The sequence below is a fragment of the Oreochromis aureus genome, linkage group 3 (assembly GCF_013358895.1).
Source record: "Oreochromis aureus strain Israel breed Guangdong linkage group 3, ZZ_aureus, whole genome shotgun sequence".
In the NCBI taxonomy this organism is placed as follows: domain Eukaryota; kingdom Metazoa; phylum Chordata; class Actinopteri; order Cichliformes; family Cichlidae; genus Oreochromis; species Oreochromis aureus.
In genome coordinates, this window is record NC_052944.1 from 14,870,941 (window position 1) to 14,896,438 (window position 25,498).

General features: G+C 40.3%; 1 protein-coding gene across 3 annotated transcripts in view; it reads left to right on the plus strand.

The window, feature by feature from the left end:
- LOC116317898 (sodium/calcium exchanger 1-like) overlaps nucleotides 1-24,237 on the plus strand; it is a 132,164-nt gene extending 107,927 nt beyond the window's left edge. For 2 of the 3 annotated variants that reach the window (XM_039609686.1, XM_039609687.1), the window contains 6 exons: nucleotides 3,889-3,995; nucleotides 6,820-6,944; nucleotides 7,625-7,660; nucleotides 8,305-8,404; nucleotides 10,293-10,565; nucleotides 17,382-24,237. In XM_039609686.1, coding sequence (XP_039465620.1) covers nucleotides 3,889-3,995; nucleotides 6,820-6,944; nucleotides 7,625-7,660; nucleotides 8,305-8,404; nucleotides 10,293-10,565; nucleotides 17,382-17,761 — 1,021 coding nt within the window. In that variant the 3' untranslated portion in view covers nucleotides 17,762-24,237. The remainder of the gene's footprint in view (nucleotides 1-3,888; nucleotides 3,996-6,819; nucleotides 6,945-7,624; nucleotides 7,661-8,304; nucleotides 8,405-10,292; nucleotides 10,566-17,381) is intronic. The other variant, XM_039609688.1, reaches the window with a different exon arrangement.
- The last annotated feature ends 1,261 nt before the right edge of the window (nucleotides 24,238-25,498 follow it).

Sequence of the window (25,498 nt, forward strand, 5' to 3'; positions counted from 1 at the left end):
GGCGACCAGAGAGCATTAAGGGGCAGAAAAGGTTGGGGACCGCTGTAGTAGAGTTCATACTACGATAATTATTTTCGAACTTTATGATTTTCTTCCAGTTTTTGTAGTTTCTACATAATTAGAAGTTTGACAAACGTGCTGCGTAACAAATGCTAAGCTACAAAAAGAAAATCCCAGTTCAGAGGAAAAGGTTTAACAATGTCTTTTACATAACTCGGCATTACAACTTCATCTGTGAAATCATTTGAAAAATATCAAATGTCCCAGCTAAAGACACAAATCCTCTTTGGGGATGCGTCAGGAAGGTAAGACTGACATGTGGAGCTACCCGCTGTGGCGACACCTTGTTGCATGAAAGTAGCTACATAATAAAGCAAGAAAAACACAGTTTCTCTAATGGCCACTGATGGATGGCTCCAAAAGCAAGTCAGTCCCCACAGATTCCCCAGTAAACTTGCCTAAATAACAGCATTAAAAGCGCCACCATCTTTTTTTACAGTCTGTGGATACAACGAGAATAATATCTCTTCCCACTCAGTTCCCTGTAGTCCTCCTAAATACATTAGGATGTTTTTTTATCTCCTTTTGTTTCACATCTGATTAAACAACATTTTAATTTCTTCTCCAGCACTGCCTGGGAGTTGGCCACTCACGCTGATGTGACGCTGGAAATAGCAAATCCAGCAAGTTCACATCCACAGTTGCCTTGACAGCTCGCCAACGATAAAAATGGACTTCCACGTCTCTTCCCCTCCGCCGCTTTCTCTTTCCCTCACTGCCCTTCCTCCACCCTCCATAAACGTCTCCCCCTCCATTTCTCCCTCTCGCTCCCTCTTTCTGCTGAAGCAAAGCCTATTTTCCGCATTATAGTCAACATGGCTGACAGCGAAACGTGCAATGACACAACCAGGTGGAAGTGAACGCTATTTCTTCCTCTCTGCTTGGTAGACGCAGATGGATCGTAGTGATGAAGATGAAACGGGTCAGAAAGATACCAAACCTGATGAAATTTCCTTAGAAGCATCAAAGCTGCTACACAACACACACAAATAACAATTAAACAGAGAAATACTTAATAAACTATAAAAATAGTTCTCCTTTGAAAGTGAGGATAAACATTGCATGTAATGACTTTAGTGAAACTCCATTTCAGTAATTGGAAGTATAATTTGCTGAAGCTTTGTGCTCTCTGATAAAATCTTCCATTCTTGGCTTTGTCATATTTAACCAGTTTTATATTTTATGGTCTTAAAATAATAATCAGCTGTGACTCACATCTCTATGTGCTGTAGCTTTAACTGCTCTCCCTGGCTTATGCTTTCCACGTATGTTCTTGGAAGGGTGGTGATTTCCCAGAACTGAGCCATATCGCCAAATATAACGCACTGCAGATGGACCAAACATCGTTGTCCTGAATGAACTGAGTCTGATTCAGCCAGACAGTTCTGTTTGAAATGTTTATTTACAGCGAGCAGTTTAGTGTGTAGGCTTTGACCTCATCTTCCACAGAATCTAAACGCACAGATGTGTTTGGTAGTGATGAGTAAATATCATCCCACCATTCAGGATCAGCAGCAGTACCGTGGTGCAAAGCAAAGGCAGACATAGGAAATTAACATCTTAGATAGAACACCCAAATTAAATGGAGTAGCCTTGATTGAAGGTGCTTGTGGTGCATATTGTCTTTGTATGTAGGATTGTTAGAATCCAGTAGAGGATTGGACCTTGACTGGGCCATTGCAACACCTCAGTTGTTTTCTTTTTCAGGCATTCTGTTGTAGATTTGCTGCTGTGTTTGGGATCACTGCTGCATGACCCTGTTTCAGACAAGCTTTAGCTGTCAGACAGATGGCCATACATTTGACTACTTTCATATGCAGAGGTGTTCATGGTTGACTCAATAGCTGCAAGCTGCCCAGGCCCTGTGACTACAAAATAACCCCAAATCATCACCCCTCCACCCCCGTGCTTGGCAGTTGATATGTGGTGCTTTTGCTGATATGCCGAGTTTGCTTTTCTCCAAATGGTTCAGCGTGCTTTACAGGCAAACATCTCTACATTGTTCCAGACATATTGTGGTTTTTGTTGAGACGCAACTTTGCCATGTTCTTTTAGAAAGAAGAGGCTTTCTCCTTCAAAACAAGCTCTACTTGTTCAGTCCTTTTCTGATTGTACCGTCAAGACCCTTAAGATTTAATGTTTCATTAAATATTAACTGAAGTCCGTACTCTCTGAGCTCTAACTCTTTGGGTTTTTTTGGTTTCTATGTACATTACATGGTCTAATCTTGGGGTGAATTTGCTGGGATGTTCAAACCTAAGACTGACACCTGGCTTTGTGTTAACACACAGCTGAACGCTCCAGCATTTAACCACATCTCAGTCACGCAGAGTGAATCCAGTCCTCAGGATTTGGAATCCCAATCATAAAAGTTTTCTCGCGAGTAATCTAGCATTTACCAGACCAATCCTGGCAGGAACCGGGGGTCGTTAGCTGTCTGGGGAGCCCGACACAGAGGCTGCAGCCTTGCGAATGCCATGACTTTCAATCATCATGACGCAAGATGCAACTAACCTAGTCTCCTTTGTCCTTTTTGCAGTCCAATGCATTAGCTTCAATTGTGTTTCACATTTAGTGCTAAAAAATGTTGTGTTAGCAGCCTCAAAGAGCAACTAAGGAGACTCTCGTTACATGACTTTCTTCACGTGTTCCAATCAACAAGTTTTTCTAACAAAAATTCTTCACCACATTCTTTCGTGATTTTAGAGACGTTCCAGCCAATTCTCCACACCGGACCAGCAAACTGCCAAAACTTCTGATTGTATAAAAGTCCTCAGTTGCTAAGAAGTAGCTCAGGTCTGGGTTCTACTGCTACACACAAAGAAATGTAGATATGAAGCTGGTTAAACATGCGAAACCAGCTGGTAAAAGTAACGCAGAAAGACAGAAGCTACACACTGAGTGGAAACTGAAGGAAATAACAAGCCAGTAAATATGAATGCACACTGTGTTAGTTGTAAAAAATTGCAGATGTTTAAACTGGGGAAAAATGGATTGAATAGATTTGTCAGGAATGTAATTGTTGTTGATTTACAGTGAAACTCCACATGAAAAGCAATCACAGCTTTCAGTCTGTCCTGTTAAACTCCCGTCACATTTACAGCTTGCTACGAATGTGTCCTTCCTGCACTGACACCTTAATGTCTGCAGTTTTGGACACAAATTATTAGTTTTTATGGTTTTCAAAGATTCTTTTCTTTATGTAGACAATAAAATCATTATTCAAATATATCAATAGTCTGTCTTTTGCAACACAAGCAGTACTAAGAAGTGCTCCAATAGCTATTTTTGAAAATCTCCACACCTTTTTTCCGCTCCAATTTACACATCCCCTCAAAACTCTCTGCACTGCATTTTAGGAGCTCCCCTGGGCGCTCCTGATTGAAAATGTTTCCCCAGTAGTTGTGGTGTTCATAGCATCACTGTCAGTTGTCAAGCCTGGGAGGTAGCTAGCACCCTCACACGGCGTTCCCCCGAGTACTGCCAATCTGTGCTTCAGCCTTCAGTTTTGCTCAGACTCGTCATCCTTTCCTCTGAGTGAAATCACAAGGGGATCAAATCTAATTATTTTTCCTTTTTTGGGTGTGTTTATTATAACTGTTACTTCAGGTTAGGTAGTAAAATGATTACTTATGTCAGTGTTTTTCAGTGTAGGGGCAGCAGAAATGACCTCGTGTCCGATTACAACCTGTCACGGGGAGAGTTTTAATAGACTGGTCCTTTGCCATGAACAAGCTTTTACTATGATGGAGAACATAAAACCAAAAAGGTAATTATCCAGACTGCACACACTGAGCCTCGTCTTCTCTCTCTCTTTTTAACAAACAGGAAGATCATCGAGGTGAAAATCATTGATGATGAAGAGTATGAGAAGAACAAGACCTTCACCATCGAGCTGGGAGAGCCTGTTCTGTTGGAGATAGGACAGAAACACGGTGAGACTTTCTGCCCGTGTGTGTGTGTGTGTGTGTGTGTGTGTGTGTGTGTTCAAAGAGAGTATCAAGAAGTCAGGAGAGAGAGCAGGAACAAGGAAAGTGTGACAGACAGAATGACGTCTTTATTTATCAGCAAACAGGCCCGCTGCACATCTGTCGCTTGGAGACAAGGTGAGACCAGCATTGATTACCTGAAGCCTCCAATCTAAACTCAGATTAACCGTTGAAACATTTCACTTTGAGCCACTGAGGATGTGACCTGGGAAGGATTTCGACATCACTGGCCCTGAGCTGCGATGCGTTTTTCAAGTAATCGTGTCACAGGAGGGATAGGAGTAATAACTCATCCAAATCAGCATGTGATCTGCTTAATTATGTCACCATAAGGAGGTTTAGTGTATGCAGTATAAACAAAAGCCAGAAAGCTTCTTTTCGTTGTCTGGAATCGCTGTAGTATCGCAGCGTCGTCACAGATGGAACACAATTTGCAGTTTAGTCATGACAAATGAACCATTTCGATCAGCTTCTTTCCTCTCGTCCTGTCATCTGCTAATTTAAAACCCTCACAGATCTTTGAAATCCAAGAATCTAAAACATTTAAGCCCCCGCCCTTCTTTTTTTTAAGAATGTGAGAAGCTTTAGATGAAAATTTAAAAGCTTCTTTAACAGAGAGACAGCTGATCTCCCCTAGGTGACTCAAGGCTGGAGAGAACCAATGCTCAAAGTCAATACATCATTTTTATATGTATATATATATAAACACCCAGCACGCCCCTGCGGGCGGTTTATCCTTCAAGCTCGGGTCCTCTACCAGAGGCCTGGGAGCTTGAGGGTCCTGCGCAGTATCTTAGCTGTTCCCAGGACTGCGCTCTTCTGGACAGAGATCTCCGATGTTGTTCCCGGGATCTGCTGGAGCCACTCGCCTAGCTTGGGAGTCATATATATATATATATATATATATATATATATATATATATATATATATATATATATATATATATATATATATATATATATATATATATATATATATATATATTCCACATTTAATGCTAAACATTACCAGCATTGTACCCTGAATGTGTTAGCAGCTTCAAAGAGCAGCTAATGTGTCCCAATCAACAAGTTCATGTATTTTTCAAAAAAAATTTCTTCGCCACGTTCATTCGTGTCTTTAAAGACGTGCCAGCCAATTAGCCACACCAGAAACCTCCTGCTTTATCACTCTTTAAACACACACAGAGGCTCTTCTCAAAGAGTCTATAGTGTAGATGTCACACAGGAAGAGCCCATAGCCTGCGGCATGCTGTGGCATGTTTCATTACACAGAAATGTGATGGGTTTTATAATGCTGTCACAGAGCGAGCAGACTGGCAAACACATAATGCTGTGTCACATACAGTACACAGCTTTTCAATTACAGTGAGCTAGACACTGATAACAGCAAAAATTAATAACTTGCTGTCTGCTTTTGAAACGTGAGCGAGCAAGGAGACATTTGGGAGAGATGCTGCAGCATACATGGAAGCGCGCAATAGAGAGGTCGGAGAAAACGTAAAGTCTTTGAGGATAAAGCTTGTGTTTCCCATGTTTAAAGATTTAGCATATACAGAAATATTCTTTCACAACCCATAGCATACATTATCTGACAGAGATCTCAGTAATAATTCGCACTGCTGCGGTCTCTGCTGAGAATAATGAAAAAAAGGTGCGTGTCTTGAGATGATGTCTGAAATCTGTCAAATTAAAAGATTAAGCAAACGACTATATGGAGAAACCTCAGGGCAAGATTTGATGATTAAATGCCACGGAGTTATTTGAGTAACGTGACTGCCCAAAACTAGAGTAATTGTGCTGAGCTGAAATTTAAAAATGGACCTATTATGTTCATTTCCAGCTCCATATTTTTTTCGTGCACTCCACTAGAGTGACATTGGATGATTCACTGTTATATATATCATTCTTTTGCAGCTCATACATTGGTCTTTGTTGCTAAAACAGCTTTTGTTTTAAGTCTTCTGATTGGCTATCCCTCCTAAACAGAAGTTATGAACCAATAAAGGTGGAAAGTATTGATAGATGCACAGTTTGTTTTGATCGATAAACCAACACAGAACCTATTACTGATTTCCATCACAGTACAAATAAAACAGTACAATTATCATGTCACATGTTATGTTATGTTGTATGATATGTAACTAGTATTTGATATTTTCTCTACCATTTTAGGCACAATTTTCATCTTAATTCTTTAAAAATATCTCACTGTTAAACAAAAAGAACTCAGAATAACACAAGGAAGCATTTCAGACCTTATTTTTAATATCTTTTCATTTTCACTGTGAGTTGGGTAAAGTTATGTATAGGTATGAATGTCAGACTTTAAATGAGGCAGAGCTTGTTAATGGAGTGTGCAGGGATGTTATTCAGCACATATAAATTGCCTTGGTAAAGGGAGTGGTATGTTTCTCAGTGTTTCTATTGACTTTTTTTTTAAGTAGGAGCTTAGATAATAATAAATCCTATATGTGAAAATATTAGCAAACTAGCTTTGGCCTTTAAAAATGTCAGTGTGCAAGTAAATGGAGCAGTAATAAAGACATTTCAAAATGAAAGCACGTAAAGTCTTAAACAGTATCCTGGCGAGGCACATCCACCGGAACTGAAAGGTTTGCTCTTATTTTGAAAGTACAGTCACTGCTAACCAACAAGCACCAACCCGTTCTTGTCATGCGCTTCTCTGCAGCCAGGCTGGGCAGGTAGCTGTTTCTGTTATTAATGTTAGTTTAAAGTCTCATCACTACTCATCTCTATTGTCACCTAGGTGACTCAAATGAAAACAAGCCTTTGGTGGGGGCGGAGGAGGAAGAGGTGGCCAAGATGGGCTGTCCCAGTTTGGGCGAACACACACAGCTAGAAGTGGTCATAGAAGAGTCCTACGAGTTCAAGGTAAGTGTGTGTCTGTGCGTGCCGATACTGGACTAACAATGCCGTTACCAGAGCAGGTGTATGTGAGCGATTAAATCCTGCTGGGTCGCTAAAACTAAATGTCCAGTATCATTCTTTCATTTTGCAGTGGATGCATGTAGAGCAACGCCTTCTCTCCTAGGATGCTGCTAATTTTTAAAAAGGACCTGCAAAAAATAAGTAAATTAATGTTTTCAGAAACTCAAAGAAGTTAAGTCGCTTTCTTTTCAAGCTCCTTCCATCATCTGGACGACTGAGAACCTACACAGACGATATGTTTTCATCATATTTCAGTATCAATATTTTAACACTAGGAGGCGGGCCTTCCTACATCTGATCCATTTCTAACTCTGACAAACACCATCGTCACAAGTGTGCAGCCGGGGAAACACAATAACGACACAACAACAGGGCTCTCTGTGGCTTTACCTCACGTGGACCCCTGTCTCTTCATCTTGTGTCATCATATCGTTACTTATTTTTCCTGTTAATTGTCATATTCATTTGTCCTCTCATTCGGGATTTTCATCTCTGTGTTTGGTCTCGAAATGTCACCGCTCGTGCATCTGCGTACAGATTTCATCATCTCACGTGTCCATTTTTTGTCATTTTGTGTGCGTGTGCGTGTGTGTGTGTGTGTGTTTGTGTGTGTCTGTGTGCAGAGAGCAGTAAATACACTTCTTAGGCATGCTGAAAAGGTAATCCATCTTTTCCATGCATGCAAAGCTTGTTCTCTAATCATCTACTGTACAATACTGAAATGTACTTATGGTGCCTGGGTTAATCACATCCCAATCTATAAATCATTAAGCGTTGCCACACATCGGGATTAATTTGTAATTTATCTTACCGGGACTGCTAAAATACGGCACATTTACCATTTTATGATGCTGTTAACATAGTAGATAGTAAAAAATTCAGATTCCCTCCAAGCCCTGTCAGTAAAGTTACAGTAATGACTGCTGGTGCTGTGCTCCTTAGCTGCTGTGAGCTCTTTTACAACACCTTTTATCATCTTTCTTCTCTTGCCTCTTTTAGAATAAAACACTGAAGCAGTATGCCTGAAGGTTTTTTTTCTTCCTGAATTTTACAGCGAGCATAAGTAAAATGTGGCACGGCTGATTTCACAGCTTCATATTAATTAGCACACCTTATACCTGGAGTGTACCGGGTCCTGAAAATTTAAATGAAAGGCCTGAAATCAGCAATTTCCTCTTTCTGTATAGCTGCGAATGAATTAACAGCTTGAGGGTTGTGTTTTTCCTGTTCTGCCTGATTTGTATGCAATGGCATGGTTGATATTTGTGCGTTTGTATATTTGTGTGTGTGCGTGTGTGTGTAGAGTACAGTAGATAAGCTGATCAAGAAGACAAACTTGGCCTTGGTGGTGGGAAGCAGCAGCTGGAGGGAACAGTTTGTCAATGCTGTTACAGTCAGTGCAGGTAACACACACACACACACACACACACACACACACACACACAAAAAGGGCTTCATTTTGATATATGAACAGTGGTTTTGGCTGACATTTTTCTTGACTTTATTTTTAAAGATGGTGGATGGAAGGAAAGAACTTCAGCATTTAATTTGGACCCTTATAGCATATTTTTCATAAGGAGAGCTCATCAGAAGGAATTGAAAGTGATTTATTGATGTACAGAATTCAGTTTGAGATATTTGGCGGTTAGACCCTGATGGCCCGGCGCAGCAGAACGGGATCTCAGTGGTGATAGGGATTAGAGCAGGACTCCCCGGAGTCTAGACGCTGGTGGTGGAGATGAAGATGGAGGCTTGAACGGAGCCTGAGTTGCACGAAGGCAACTGCAAGGAAGAATGACAGATGTACAGTACGCGGAGTGAAAGCTGATTGGCCGGAAGAAGGCCAGCAGAAAGCTGATTGAACAAGACGTGTGATGTCACAATCAGCTTGACAGTGTGGGAAAGTGGAAGTGATGTAAAGCTTAGATTAGCCATCAACACCTGGGAAGCAGACAGATGAGTGACTACAGATCTTCCCAATTGAACTTACACATAAGCTACGCTTATTACATTCATAGTCTGTTTCTTTACTGTCACAGACGGAAGTCTTATTCAGTTTTAGTTATGTAAAGTAGTTTGACATTGTAGGAAATGCAGTACATGGACAAAAGAATATTTCTACCTGCATGTTACACATGCACATATGGAGTTGCAGTTATGACTGCTTCCACTCTTTGGAGTGTGTCTGTAGGAATTTCTGCCCATTCATCTGAATTGGGGGATACGTGGGCAGATAGTGATGTTTTGGATGAGGGGGCCTGGCATGTGTTCTCCATTCTAGTTTATCCCAAAAGTTCTGATGGGGTTAAGGCTCCGTTTGGGCCAGTCAAGTTCTTATCGACCTTGCTTTGGGCTTGGTGATGTAAGGCTTCCATGCAGCTGCTTCACCATGGGAACCAAGCCATGAAGCTCCCAGCGTACAGTTTGTGTGCTGATGTTGATGCCAGAGGAGGCTTGGAACTCTGCACGTATTGAATCAGTAGAGCAGGTTTTATATACTATTCAATAGTATCCCTTAGAATTCACTTTGGAATATCTTGGACAGAAGAAATGTATCAAAATGACTTGCTAGTTGCTATGGTGACATTTGATTACAGTACCACACTCAATTTTCTTTTTTTTTTTGCAAATATTTGTAAAGGCAGACTGCAAGGCTGCATGCTTGACTCTGTAAGCTGGTGGCAATGAGATTGAATGAAACAGCTCTCATATATGGGCATAGTATGGGCTACTAGCAAGCTAGATTAGCATAACATAGCATAATTATTGGTACATTATAGCATTTAATTAATACAGCATTTTGTGTTGCTTAAAACAACCCCTCACTCTTAATTTAAATATATTTCTATAATCTCTAAAGCTTATCAATTAATATGACGTGCGTTATTAGCTTCTACTTAAAATGTTAGGTTGGGGAGGTATTTCAGGCAGTTAGCCTTTTTGCTTATATTGGGTAGTTTTTTGTGAATTACAGCTGCATACCAGCTGCTTTTCATCAAGTCATGACTAAAACATTTAAAACAATGTCAAATACAAATTGAGTGAGATTTAAAGTGCTGCTAAATGAGTGTTTTAAGCAAAGCTAAGTGGATCAGCTGTTTTTTAGTCTTTATGCTAATCTAAGCTAATCAAGAGACTTAGGAGATAAATGTGACAATGTGTGATATAAACGATAGCAAACTTCTGTCTCTTATTACAGTTTATCTGTCTTGTTTCTTCTTTTTGTCTCATCCCTTTTTATTAATCATCTTGTTACTTTTACTCTGTTTCAATCTCCCACCTTACCCAAAGGAGATGATGACGAGGAGGAGAGCGGCGAGGAGCGACTGCCCTCCTGCTTCGACTACATCATGCACTTCCTCACTGTCTTCTGGAAGGTTCTGTTCGCCTTCGTCCCTCCCACAGAGTACTGGAACGGCTGGGCCTGCTTCATCGTCTCCATATCGCTTATCGGCGTCCTCACCGCAGTCACGGGCGATCTGGCATCTCACTTCGGCTGCACGATAGGACTGAAGGACTCGGTGACGGCTGTGGTGTTTGTAGCGCTGGGAACATCAGTGCCAGGTGAGGATGAGTGGGGAAGAGTCTTATTATTTGACTTTAAATCCCAATCTAAGCACCAAAACTTTCACCACCACACGCTCATCAATGGCCAGCTCATCAAAAACATCAGGAAACGTTTCTGGGATCTTTATTTCTTTTATATTGTTTTCACCTTTCAAACAACTTGGTTAGATTGAGTTAAAATACAAACTTTCAACAACGGCTACAGTGTCTTATCCATGCTGATGATTGGTCAGCATGGATAAATGCCACCCGTTTCCTGAGAACACGCTCTTAGCTGGATTGAAAAATCCTGAATTAACCTACCGAGTTCATAACCACCACCTCTGTGTGACCTCTATGTATGAGTGCGGCTGTTAAAAACAAGCAGGAAGAAGATTTCCCCAACTTGCAGCTTGATCTGAATACAGGTATGAGGAGAGGTTTAGCAGGACTCAAACAGAAACAGATGGCTCGGTGTTACGCCACAGTGGTGCAGAGTGATTATTTTCCACGTTTGCCATGTTACAAATTCCTCCCCTCCCATTACACCACACTCGAGCTTTCCGTTTCACCAAACATGAAATGAGCTGCGTCTTCCCTCCAAAGTTCAGATGTAAGTAAACAAACACAAGCCTCTCTCCTGCACCTGATTTCAATAGCAGCCGCTTTGACTTCCAGGATCGAAATCAAAAATGTAATTGTAAAACTCCGGCTCCGTCACAGCCTTCAGCCTTGGATTTTTTTCTTGCCCGGAGTGGGCAGATCGTCCCCAGACTTTCATTCAATTCCCTGCCTCATTCCTAACGACAGCAGGTTTATTGTTGCCCCTTCGTATGATTTATAGAAACGGCTCCTGTGCTGCTCTTCCAGGCGGTAACTTGGATGGCTTGTGGCGAGGTCTCTGGAAAGTAGTGTTTGAATCAATTCCTTCTACAACCATGTTATGGTGTGTGAAGGGGAATTTTAGATCCGTAAATCAGCGCGTTTCCTTTTGCAAGGTTCTAATGTTTTCATTTTCCCTCTTGTTGTGAATCTCTGATCACTTTCACTCCCAGCCAAATCTCTATCTGTTCCTTCTTTAGTCTCTCATAGTCACCCCACTTATCTGTTAGGCTCTCGTGCCCCATTCTGGTCAATTTGTTACTCTGACTTGGTGTTACCTTACTCCACTCTTTCTTTCCTCCTCTTAGTGTTTTTGCTATTGGATCATCCATCATTCTGACCTGTGTATGCTGTAGAAACCAGGTGTGTGTGTGGGTAAAAACGTGTGCTTTTCCTGTTGAGGCGCTGCAAGTTAGCATGCAGCATCTCCAGCGGGCCATTATAACTTTCACTGGGAGTGTTTGCTGCCTTCTGTGTGTGTGTGTGATCTCCTTAAAACTTGTTAGGAGCACTCATCTGGTTTCTCGTCTCCCTTTCTCTGACATGCGCCCTTCCCTCCTCCTCCTCTTCTCTCTGTCCTCCTCGAGATTCATAAAAGCATTTCTGTGTTATTAGATTGGAGACACACTCCAGGATTATCGGCCCAATTTACACAGAATTTGCAGATTCAGGCAATTAGAGAGCAAACGCTGATGGTTTGAAAGCTGCACGCTGCAAAATGATTCTGCCTGTTTAAGAGGTTTGTACAGCTCATTTGTAACCATCTGAGGTATTTAAACGGTAAGTGGTGTTTGATATGTGCGTCCGTGGTGAGCAAACGCTGACGCTGGTTTGCAGTCTTCATTTCGTACGCTGCTTCATACCTGAAGTTATGTCTGTGTGAACTGATTTTTGACTTTTTGAGTAATATTGAGTTTTTTGTTGTTTGATGAGAGCTCTTCTTTTGATCTAAATACATGAATTTCACTGTGGAAAGTCCTTTTGGGTTTTTTGGGGAAGTTGCTGCAACAGAGGATTTAAATTGTTTTAGTATAACAATAAAAATCTGCACAGCCTCATTCATCAAATGAGAACTTTTAGATATTTTTGTGACCATTTAGCAGGAATAGTGTGGGCGCCATTTTCTTTGTGAGCATTTATTACACGGCGTGCTGCTGGGAAAAGCCTGTTTTAACGTTTGAGTCTAAGATAAACTCTCTCCATACTCTTTTACGTGACTCTTGCGTTGAAGAGGTTTGCTGTGTTCGAGTCTGAGGTGGGGACCAGTTTCCTGCATAATTTGCATAGTACAATTTTCTGGTCCGTGTCAGACTTTTCATAACAAAACCATGTCCATGCTACAAAGGTAGCCCCTCGTTTAGAAATAAGGTCCTCGATTTGTTTTGACTGGTCTTTGTGTTTGTCATCATTTCAGTTTATTTTGAAAAATCTCAACAGGATCTTCAGCTTTATTGTGAAAGGTTTATGTGGAAAATAAACAAGTGGACAGCGGAGCCACACGCTGGGTTTACCGTCGTTGTTGCTAACAACAACGCGTAAAAACATAGTGTGCTTATTTTAAATATAAGAGAAAGCGAGAGCTTTAAGAAATTAATGTAGCCACTACAGTGACCATCAAAATCATGAAAAAATATTGCCGTAAACCAGTGTTGCCAACTTAGCGACTTTGTCGCTATATTTAGCGAGTTTTCAGACCCCTTAGCGACTTTTTTTTTTTCTAAAAAGCGACTAGCGACAAATCTGGCGACTTTTTCTGGTGTTATTGGAGACTTATTTATGACGACTTTTTGACGTGAAAGCCCGTATCGCTCCTACTCTCAACAAGCAGCAGGTGCTGCCGTGGGCACCTCACCTCGCCCGTGCCAAAGCACTCACAGGCGAAGGATAGTCCTCGCGCTGCTGCTATCAGGGTAGTAGATGTTCACACCTATGTGTCCAAACTGCAAATGAATCGCGCATGAGCGAAGCCGCTGCTCCCGCACTGACTGTAACGCAGTCAGTTCTTCTTTAACTGTTATGCTGTTTTGTGGATCACAAGGTTTAAAACTACTTATAAACACACACACACACACACACACACACACACACACACACACACACACACACAAAGAAAGTAACTCCACCAGAGTGCCTATTTCGGGTCACTTTTGCCGGTCCAAGCCCGGATAAAGGTGCAGGGTTGGAATTGTGACATTAAAAAAACATAATTGCTAAAAGAAATTTAATTTGTAGTTTGTAGTAAATGCATTTATGGTATTTTTTACTCACTTTATGTCTCTTCCACGATGTTATTTCTCTCTCCAACAACGTAAGTTACATGTCTGTGAAGGTTCTTACTCTCAGTCATCCAGGTCATCGTAGTCAAAGGAGCTTGCAAAGAAAACGCTTTTCCATTGCGTCTAAGTTCCATTGACCTTAGAACTGAAGAAGCTTCTCAGATGAGAGGTGAAACGTCTTCAAGCAACTTAAAGAAGTCCAGACGCTTTTCTTTGCAAGCTCCTTTGACAACGTAAGTTACAATTACGTTAGCATGACCAATTATGCAAATTAGGCGATGACGTCATCTGGCGACTTCTAGCGATTTTTAGGACAGCCAATAGTGATTTTCCTCACTGAGGAGTTGGCAACACTGCCGTAAACAGTTTATTTTGCGACACCACGAAACAAACGATAGCGTGATATGAAACGATAGACGTTTTCATATCGTCATCCGATATACGTCTTGTATCGAACACCCCTATATGAAATAGCAAATAAATGTTCATTGAGCACCTGTTGGGATTTAAGTTGCTTTTTAGACAAGTGAAGACATTTCTTTAGCAAACTGATTCCTTTTAAGAAACATTGCTAATTCAGAGTCTGTGATGCTGCTGGATTTGTCCCACTGCATCTCTAACTTGTGTCTGATGATCTTATTTGGAGGCAGTAATGTGGAGTTTTATGACTGATTGTAATCCACAGCCTCACCTGCCCCTATGTGCACACACATACACACACACACACACTTGTTTTTTGTCTGGTCTACCCCCAGTAGGATTACAGTCACCCCCCCAAAAAAATTTTGGAGGACAGTTTTAATGTTGGGATATGAATTTCAGCTAATCTCACTGACATTCAAATGAAAATTGAGACTCTTCTCACCAGCCTGTCTAAAAACAGAATTAAGCCGAGAGAGACGTTCAGTAACTGGCAGAAGCTTCCGCCGGTATTCCCTGCCAACCCAGTTGTAGTCTCTCTGCTTTTCATCCAGTTTCTCCTCACATATCCTGCACCACGGAGCACATTTAGTGTACACCTACAGCATTTCACAGCATTTATTACATTGATTTTGGTTGTGCTGATGCCAGAACACAACTGTAAATTACAGCAGGACTAATAAATCTTCTCTGAAACTAATGCAAGTGATGTTTAATTCTGCCCAGTGTGCATAAAAAAACGATATATGGCAAGTGAATCCATTTCTGACAAAACAGTGTGTATCGGGGAGCACCGCAAACCTCCTGAGGCTTTTTTAAATGCACATAAATTTTGATAATGTAACTCAAAAGGCTCGCCTCAAACAGTGACCCAATGTGAAAACAGAAATTATCATTCCACATGGATCCCACAGGGATGGAAATTTCTCTCTAAAGATATAACCTGGACACAGGGCAACCACTGAGCTACCAGCATTAAACCACTGATTCAGCTCCATGGAGCATGATTACAAAAATATGTACTAAGAGACTTTAACTGGGGCTGACAGATTATTTCCTTATGCAGTATACACTCACCGTCCACTTTGTAAGTTGCTTTGAATCAACAGCTCGTGATTGCATTTATCTAATCAGTGAATCAAATCAAAGCTGCATTTGGGAATGCAGACATAGTCAAGAAGACCTGCCGAAATTCAAACTGACCATCAGAATGGGGAAGAAAGGTGATTTAAGTGTATTTGATGGTCGTTGGTGCCGGATGTGCTGAGAGGCCAAATGGACTGCAACTTAAGAAAAGACCAGCAATAAGAAAAACGCTGCAAAAACACACAAAACACAACGGAAATCGGAAAAACAAAAGCAGAATTAGGAAAAGACAGATTTCCAAAAGCACAAGGGAAGTGTTTCTGGGGAGACAATAACCCGACGGACCAGTTGCAGGAACCCAAAACATGGTAGATGTGTTTTAATCTCATGATTCATATAATACTGATGACAGATTATTAGGCTAATAATTAGGCTACCACACTTACCTCTCATCTTTTCTTTCCTCACAAAACCGATAGATCCTCCACTTCTTTTAAGTGTCTCCCAGCACAATTCTTAGCATATTTTGGTTCCTGCAACTGGTCCGTCGGGTTATTGTCTCCCCAGAAACACTTCCCTTCTGCTTTTGGAAATCTATTTTTTCCTATTTCTGTTTTCGTTTTTTCTATTTCCGTTTTCGTTTTTCCTATATCCGCTGTGTTTTGTGTGCTATTGCAGCGTTTTTCTTATTGCTGGTGTTTTTTCTTAAGTTAAGTCCTCTCAGGGCCACCGTACAGATGGGCTGAATTTGTGTGCTTTAGAAACAGCAGATTTTCAAAACAACCACCCCTTTAAGGTTTACAGAGAATGATCCAAAAAAAGAAAATACCCAGTGAGTGTCAGGTCTTTGTCTTGTTGATGCCAGAGGTCAGAGAATGGCCTTCATAGGACTTCATAGGAAGGAAACAGTAAGTCAAATAATCACGTAATACAATTAAAATGTGCAGAAGAGCATCTCTGAATGTACAGTGCATCAAACCTTGAAGCAGATTGGCTACAGCAGCAAAAGACCTCACCAGGTTCTTCTCTTGTTAGCTGGAACAAGAAGCTGAGGCTGCAGTTAGCATGAGCTTGTGGACAATAGATCACAGGCATATAAAAACTAAACAATCTTGTTTGTTTGTATCAATGGTTTTGTTGTAGCAAGGTGTACCTAACAAAGTGGCCAGTGAGTGCATATATTTGTCAGCTCCGTCATTCCCAGGTCAATTACACATACAGTGTTACACATCCATGATAATATTTATCCTGTTGCTCAAGTCAAATGCAAAAGGAATGGAGGAGCTGATCTTTGTGGTAGGTTGCAAAGGGGCTTGCAGACACATAGAAATTGTGGGTAGTGTATAAGATATCAGCAAGTGTTAGGTGATCTACCAAGAGTGAAGAGCTGAGTTTGACTTTAACTGACATGTAGGATATCCCTGGAAATGTCAGGATTTCACTCATCACTGACTTCCAGTCTCTGCAACAAACCTTTTTTATAAAATCTTATGTATGACTCTCCAGCATCCTCGTGATAGCTGACTGTATAAGCACCAGTGTAACCACCATTACAGTTCAGTTCTGCCAATTGAAATATCTACTGATTGAATTTGACAGCATTGCATATTTAAATTATGCAGGTTATAAAATCTTCTGCTGTATTTGGATGTCACCCAAGCATTTGTTCGTCCTTTGTCTGTCTTTGAGTATTATTTCCTCAGTTATTGGTACAGTCACTTTTCTTCTTCCTAGGTGTTGTAACTTTTTTTTCTTAAACAGACTGATAATCAGTGTCTGCCTGTAAAAAAGAGCAAACACGTTACAGTTTTGTCATGTCTTTATGCTTCTCTTTCCATTCTTGAATGACATGATGTTCACTTGTATGTTTTTAAGTGGAAAACAGTTGTTACCTTTAGCTTTTTGCAACAAAAATACATCTAAAAAGTTATTCAATTAAAGTCATTTCCATAGTTTTGGTTGGCACAGTGTCATTGTTTTGTTTTGACTCTAGGTTTATGCTTTGCTTTTATGTCTTGTTCTAATCTTTCACATTGATTTTTCCATTGTAGTTTGAAGCGGTTGCTCTGAGGTTTTGAAAAGATGAACCTAGTAGAAGAAAGAACCCTAAAAATGAGGCAGCATCAAAAATGGTTTTACAATAAAGCCTTTCTTTCTTTCTTTCTTCTAGACACATTTGCCAGCAAGGTCGCCGCCATCCAGGACCAGTACGCTGACGCCTCCATCGGCAACGTCACCGGCTCCAATGCGGTTAACGTCTTTCTGGGCATCGGCGTGGCATGGACCATCGCTGCCATCGCCTGGCGCTCCAAGGGCAAACCTTTCAAGGTGGACCCAGGAAGTCTGGCCTTCTCTGTCACCCTCTTCACTATCTTAGCTGTGGTGAGCGTGCTCACGCTTCTGTACCGGAGGCGGGCAACAGTCGCCGGTGGCGAGCTGGGTGGGCCGCGGACTTGCAAAATAATAACGTCGCTGATGTTTGTCTCATTGTGGCTGATTTACATCCTGCTGGCTTCCCTGGAGGCCTATTGCCATATACCAGGGTTTTAAATGGAGAGGAAAGCAGAGGGAGAGAGAGGCCCACTGCCAATATGAAAAGAGAGAGAGAGCAATGCAGCAGTCTTGAGAGAGGGAGAAGAGATGGATCGATATGGGCCGACTTTTCAGGAAATCTTTAAATCCGTCCAAAGACTATTTCAGTTTTTCATCAGATATGTTTTTTCCCTACATTCCTTTCTGTCCTGAAAAACAGAGAGTGAGTCCTCATAAACAGTAAAACTTGCCAAATGTCCAAATGGTTAATTATTTATTCTACATTAGCAGACCTTTTAGACCAGAAGCCCCTCGAATACATAAAATTAAAATGCAACATCGTGAAAAAAAGGTATAAAACTGACTTTTGAGGGCGCTTCTAAAATCAGCAGTTGACAACAAAGCATACAGGCTCATGTTGTCCTAATATACTGCCAAGATAGCTGGAATGAAAAGACGATCAGCTGGCTTCTGAAGAGAAAATAGGTTGAGAGTGAGGATTAAAGTGAGATATAAAAATGGAAAAGACGAGAAAAGAAGAAACGGAAATAGAGAGAGAAGAAAGTGTGTATAGCATAAACAAGAATATGTGGTAAAAATCTTTTACTGCCCTGCATCAGTCACTCGTTCGCTCCCTCCACCTTTACCGTATCAGTGGACGCTCCTGTCTGAACATTTGAGCTCTAATACTGACAGTGACTTAACACTTTTAATCCCTCTTCCACCAAATGCACGCACACACACACACACACACACACACACACACACACACACACACACTCTCACCTATACACACTCTTGGGGCCCTCAGGTGATTCTGCAGTTGCGGGGACCAAGTTGCGGGCGAGATGAAAACTGACCACCTTTCATTTTTATTTTTTTGTCTTTTTTATTCTTTTCTTCCTCGGTACACTGTGCAAAATAGTCCCTCCACACACATACACACCATACACTTTCCTCAAACCCTTGCTCTTGCCTTACTTTTAGCTTCCCCGTAGGAATAAAGTCTTAAAGTTGTGATAATGAAATGTTGTAGTCAGCACCGACCGACCTGCCCTCTTTTTAATTGAGCCAGTTTCTGTTTCATTTTGGCATTTGTTTAATGCCAAATCCCCACACTTTTTACTAAACTTTTGAGTGGCGTCACGTGTTGATGTTGTTACCGTGCAATTGTAAAAAATAACAACAATGAAAAAATGTATGAATACAGCGTAATCTGATAATAGACATGACAAATCCAAGTGAAGAAATCTCTAAAGTGGGGAGGAAGAACCAACAAGAACATAGTCCACCAAGAAAAAGCTGAAGCATTGTGCACGACACATCGTGACATTGTTTACACTTTAAACTATGGATAATGTGAACAACTTAGAGCCAAGCAGAGACTTATGTGATGCCGTTGATGAACAACACAGGAATCGGAGCGAAGGATCGACTGCGAGACTACGATGACGACGGTGTTGACGACAAATCAGAACCATGACTACAGCCAGTGTTTCTAATTGTACATGATAACAGAAACTGTCGTTGATGTGTGTGTGAGAAGTCATTGATATCCCCTCTATCTTAAGCCCCACTCTGAAAGTAAAACTGTTGAGGTATTCAAGAAAGACTCACGTGGACTTTTTTCTCTGAAACAAAGAGAAACGAGAAGACATTTTTAAGGAAACCCAATGCAACAAGAAGTGTGTAAACATAAAACCAGAGGAAATTTAAACACTTTGAGGGAAATGTACGGCAGCTCTGAAATATCGCACGACTGTTCTGCTCCAGTCGGGACATTTCTTTGTAATCTAAACAAAAAAATTAAAAAAACTATATACATATAAATCACAAGTGTGTGTTATCCAAAGATGAGATAGAAGAGAATAGTCACAGATCACGTTTTCAGTGTGCAGTCTACAAGCTGCTGGTTGTAGTTTGTAAAAAAACAAAACAAACAAAATAACTGGCAAAAATTTCATAAAGGTGTTCACACTACAGATATATGTGGTAAATGATCTGGTATATTTTATGGGTAAAACTGTGCTATTTATTATGTTTTTGTGAAATGTTTTTTCTGTGAAACTCAGGCGTGGCGTGCGTGGAAGTGAAAGTAAGATATTCAGAATAGCTAAAAGCGAGAATATTAGGCCATGTATCGTGTGAACTCAATTGTTTTGTCATCCGTGTCTGTCGTTTAAAGCGTCAAAGCCCAGATCTGCATTATGTGGTGTTAATAGCCCGGTCCTGCCCGGAGGCTGGACCGAAACTGGACAGAAGGGATGGCATATGGCTTGTCAGTGTAGATTATTATTAAACACTTTTTCCCTTTGTTGAAAACAGTATAGAAAGAGATACTCTGTAGGAAGTGAGCGATTTTCCTCTCAACTACCCACCATGCTGACGGTGATCTTCAAGAAAAATCATCCTGAGATAAACAATAATTTAGCTTTTTGGTTTGTTGACTGACAGAAGAATAGGACCGAAAACAACAATTTACCTGCCCGCCATCCTGATTGTTAAATATGGACAACCCACTCACTGCTGTCAGCCCGTATAAATGCAGACATAACAAAGACGCCTTAAGTTGTAACCAATCCACGCCTCTGATACAGCCCCGCCAAGTTCGGTGGATGTAAAAATGGAATATAAGTGGGTGATTGGTGCAAACAGGCATTGCTCTATAGGGGTAAAAATTCCTGTATGCATTGCACCTTCACTCTAATGTGACATTTCTATGCCACAGGAAATTAAGGAAAGCTGTTTTCCCCAGCCCACCTACAATAATAGAGTTTGGACACCTGCCATATTCCTTTTAGCTGCAAAGATTTAACATTGCTCTACAGAAGTTAAACATGATGACATGCCCTGTCCCAACACCTGTAGAAAAGGGCGTTGGTCAAGACGTTTTCAGCCTTTTAGATGCTGAGGTCATGTTAAGTCAACCTAAGGCAACTCTACTGTCCATGTGAAAGGTGGGGATAGTCCAAATTTTGAAAAACTGCCACATTGGGAAGATGTAAACTGGAAGTATTCAGTGAGTTGTTAATAGTTTGTAGTATACCTGATACTAAGTATCAAATTTTGAAGAAGTTCTATCAAGATCATATAGTATCTATAATGAATATAATTAGCGCTTAATCTAGTTAAAATGACGTTAACACCATAACCGCATTAGCAAATCTCCGTTAGCGCGAATCGCCCCACACATGGGGCTGCACATTGACAATGCGTTAGCTCAGTTACCTCGTTAACACGTTAACGCCGTCCAGCCCCACGCACGGGGCGATCCGTGCTAACTCGCTAACGGAGATTTGCCGCGTTAATGCGGTTATGGCGTTAACGTCATTTTAACGAGATTAACGCTGACAGCACTAAATATAATATATAATGATAAGTCACAGTGAAACTAAGATATGTGGGTTTGTACGTTCAGATTTGCCTGATAGGTTGAGATAGCGTCCAAGCCCCTAACTTTAAGCCTTACCAGTAAAAAGGAAAAAAACGACAACTTTAAAAATCTCTTGAATTAGTCATATTTGTACGAGGCTATAATCGTGAATTTCATGGCTGAGGCTGGTCATTTTAACATTTAACATTCACACCCTTTAATGATCTCTAATTATTTGGTCTCAGCACACAATAAGTTGAAACCTAGGCCTGAACCCTCCACGACCGAGGTCAGTGTTTCAATGTTTGACATGACTTGCACATTGCCGTGGCCCCTGCCAGCCTGTTACTAGGGCCAAGCTCTTTGTTTTTTCTCAATGACTTAAGCTTCAGTAACAGTTGCCAGTTTCCGAATGAGTGGGCAGGATAATAGTGCTGCTGACGCCACAGGAACACAGGAATACTGGGACGGATTTAGAAATGTAGGCTTTTTAAAGGTTGATAAGCCTTGCTGGAGGACGACTGAAAGTGTTTGCGTGTGTGTCTGAGTTTGTGCGTGTGCCTGCTTTCTAAGTGAATGAAGAAATGCGACCATATTTTTAGTCTTTTGCCTGTTGCTTAGCGACCATCTATCTGCTAGCCGTTGTCTTCTTGACTGTTGCTGGTGTGTGCGAGACACTTCATGTGTGTGTGTGTGAGAGAGAGAGAGGTTTTCTTATAATATTTCTCACTTGCCCTTGTTCTAATGAATGTGACAGACTATGTACGACTGTCAAATTTTAAAAAAGGAAATAAGTTGTTTAGCTTTCAGTTCTCATGCAGCTTGATTCTTCCAGAAGATTCTCTAATTTGGTGTTTTGACAATGGTGATAATATGTCAGTCCAAAATCTCATGTCTGTTCCATTAATTTGAGATTATTTGACTGCTCAGACCATCTCTCACAACTGATCAGTGGGAACGTTGCTGAGACCACGCCCACCAGGATTTCATTCTAGGACAAAAGTGGGCACAATTGCTTTGCAGTGACCCTTCCACTCACAAATGGACCTAAACAATGTCAACACAATGCCCCTGTCACACATATGTTACTCAACATGTGTGTTTTGCCTCCCGTCGTTTGCATGTGTATCCATTGTACTATGTCTGTCTGTGTCTTTTTGTGTGCTGGTGCATCTGTGTGGGTTGTAATCTCCTTACAAGGGCTCGCCCCATGTGTCCCTAGCTGACTCCCATATGCTAGATTAATGAATTTGAATGCCAACCTGACCCACAGTAAAAATGCCTGGAAATTGGATTTTCTCCCTTGTGTACATGCCTGCATGTGCGTCTGAAATGGAGATAGGGAGGCAGGTAAATTGTGGCCGGTACTCTACCCCCATCAGGTGTCTTTGTGTCTGTACCTGTCAAATAAGATTATATATATAATCGATCTGGCTGTCTGTCGAGACTGGAAAGCTGGCACCTTTCTTTAAAAATGAATATACGTGTGCGTATGTGAGTGGAGTTTGGGAATGCCTGTCATACACTGAGGTCACAGACTCCACATCTCTTGACTGACTGATGACTACAGGCACACACACTCTTGCACACAATATTTCATCATCAATTCACATGCAAAAATTCAGAAGATGAAAATGGAAGCATGTGGAAAAAATCTAACACTTAAAAGTAGTTACATTGTGACAACAGCAGTTAAAAGTATTTAACTCATTCAATCAAGTGTAATTATATGATTTGCAGTGTGTGTGTGTGTGTGCGTGTGTGTGTGTGTGTGTGTGCGTGTTCTAGTCCAGCTATCATAGTGAGGACCAGATGGTATTGTAGACCACTACAGTAAGGACATTTTGGAAGGTGAAGCCCTTTTGGTCTGTCCTCACTTTTTCAACCGGTTGTGAAAAAGGGTCTGTATCTGGGTTTGTTTTGTGGGGTTTAACAGATGTACTGCATCTATCTGAATAGATAATATCTGAATTTTGAAATGGAAAGCTTATTTAAGAGTATTTGTTTTCAGGTAAACCTGGAAACCAGCGGCAGTGTTTTGGTATTATATTTACACTCATTCATTCATTTTTCCAAGATCTATTATTCCATAGTTTGTATTATTTTTCTGACCACATAAATGTCCAGCAGCTGATCCATATGAAAACTAGAAGACATTATTAAATAAATTATTTAAAAATAAATTAAAAAAACATGAATAAATACAGACAAAACACCTAACCTTGAAAAAAATGAATGTTATTCATTACTTATAAGTCTAATGAGCTGAGTATTAATAGTGTAAATCATTACTACAGAGCTATTTGTCAACGATAATTTGGAATATTTTGTCTGTATTCATTTATATAGAGTATACATTTATTTCAAGACCTTGGAGTGTCTCAGAGCATGAAGACATCAGTCTGTTTCACACAGTGACGAGTCTGTTGTATACTTTACCAAATGTTTGCTTATATATGTAAAGAATCTGTTATGAGTAACACCTGAACAAATTAACAAAGAACACATTTTTAGCATTTTTGTGCTTTGCTACATTTCTTGTTTGAAACCATATGTATTGTATCCATGTGTGAAAGACAAAAGAGTATTTTTCTTTTTTTCCCCCATTCTCACCACCTCCACTATTAGCCACTACATTGCTTTCTACCTTATAAATATGTTTTTTTTCACTGTATACTCACGCCGCCCTATTTATGAGCTCACAAAGTGCTTTTTAATATAAACATCTGGTATTTTTTCATTCATTTTATTATTATCTTATTGTGCTTTTCATTGCATTGTTTTGTGTTGTTTTGGTGATTTTTGTAATAGATACACAAAAAAAATTCCTCACAAAGTAGAACAAGAACATAAGAGTTTACTCTATTGTTTTTATTATGTGTGTGTGTATGAGTGTGTGTGTGTGGTTGTGTGTGGATGTGTGCATATGTGTGAGCTGTTCATATCATACTGTGCAAGAGTGTGTTATTGCATGAATTAAAGTCATTCAGAATACAGCGTTCGATGTTGGAAATGTCGTAGTAAAGAGTATTTTTAAATGCTGAAAATGACATGATATGAAAAATGATATATAGACCAAACTTTTCTTTTCTCTTTTTTTTCAAAAATGAAATAAAACGTGACTGGAAAATACTCAGAAATGTGTGTTTCCTTTCTAATAATGGAGAGAAAGTCTTTTTCAGCGTTGAGATGTTTATTTTAGTTAATAAATTAATCATATTTGAGATAAGTGATTACCCTGAGTGTATACCTGTAATTGCAATCATCTATAAAAATGTTCATGTACATTTTCTGCAGCAGCTTCAATCAAGTCAACATCCAAAGAAAGCAATATTTTACTTAATTTAATTTAGAAAATTGAAAGCCATTTTCAGGCTTAAGGTTTTACACTTAAAACCAGCTGACAGTTTTTATTTCATGGTTTTTAACAGTCTTTTCATTAACATTAATATTGGCCTGTAGCTCAAGGATCTAATGATGTGCTACTCTGAGAGTGTGAACATGACCGTGTCATCAGCAAACAAGATCATCAAAATGATTGGCCATGTTATCACTAAAACAACATTTGTCTATTTGTATATATTTATGTAAGGGATGGTTAAAGCTCAGGGGGTAGAGTAGGTCGTCTACTGATCGGAAAGTTTGTGGTTCAATCCCCAGCTGCTCCAGTTTGCATGCCAGATATCCTTGGGCAAAATACTAAACCCAAGTTGCTCTCCGATGCATCCATCAGTGTGAATGTAGGTAAGTGTTAGATAGAAAGCTTAAAGTGTTTGTATGAATGGTTGTGAACTGGTGAATGAGGTATGCTGGGGACAGTAGAAAAGTGCAATATAAGAACTGGTTCAAGCATTTGTAATAAAAGAGACATGGGGTACAATAGTAATCAACAGATGATCAGACTGTAATATACTGGTTATCATGATGTAAGTAACTTATAAAAAAGGAAATAGAACAGAATTCAGTTACGTGCATGATTTTGTAAAGTTTTGTTTTTAAAAAATTATAATTGTATTATTTTAGATGATGTGTAGGTAGAACACAGAGGTTTGCAGAAAATGAGTCTTTTAAATCACTGCGGATGAATTTTGGCCCACCCTTCTTTGCAGTATTCTTTTAATTCAACCACACTGGAGAGTTTTCATCATTCAGGCCCTTAAACAGCAAAGCAGCCCCAGACCATCACACCACCACCAACATGTTTGACTGCTTTCATGATGTTCTTTTTATGAAATGTTCTGGGCAAAAATGTCACCCATGGGAGAGTTAGAAGAAGAAAACCAAAAAACCCCAAAACACAATATTATTGGAAAAATGTTCTGTGGAATGACGAGTCAAAACTAACAGTCTCTTTCTTATTGTTAAATTATGAACTCTGACCT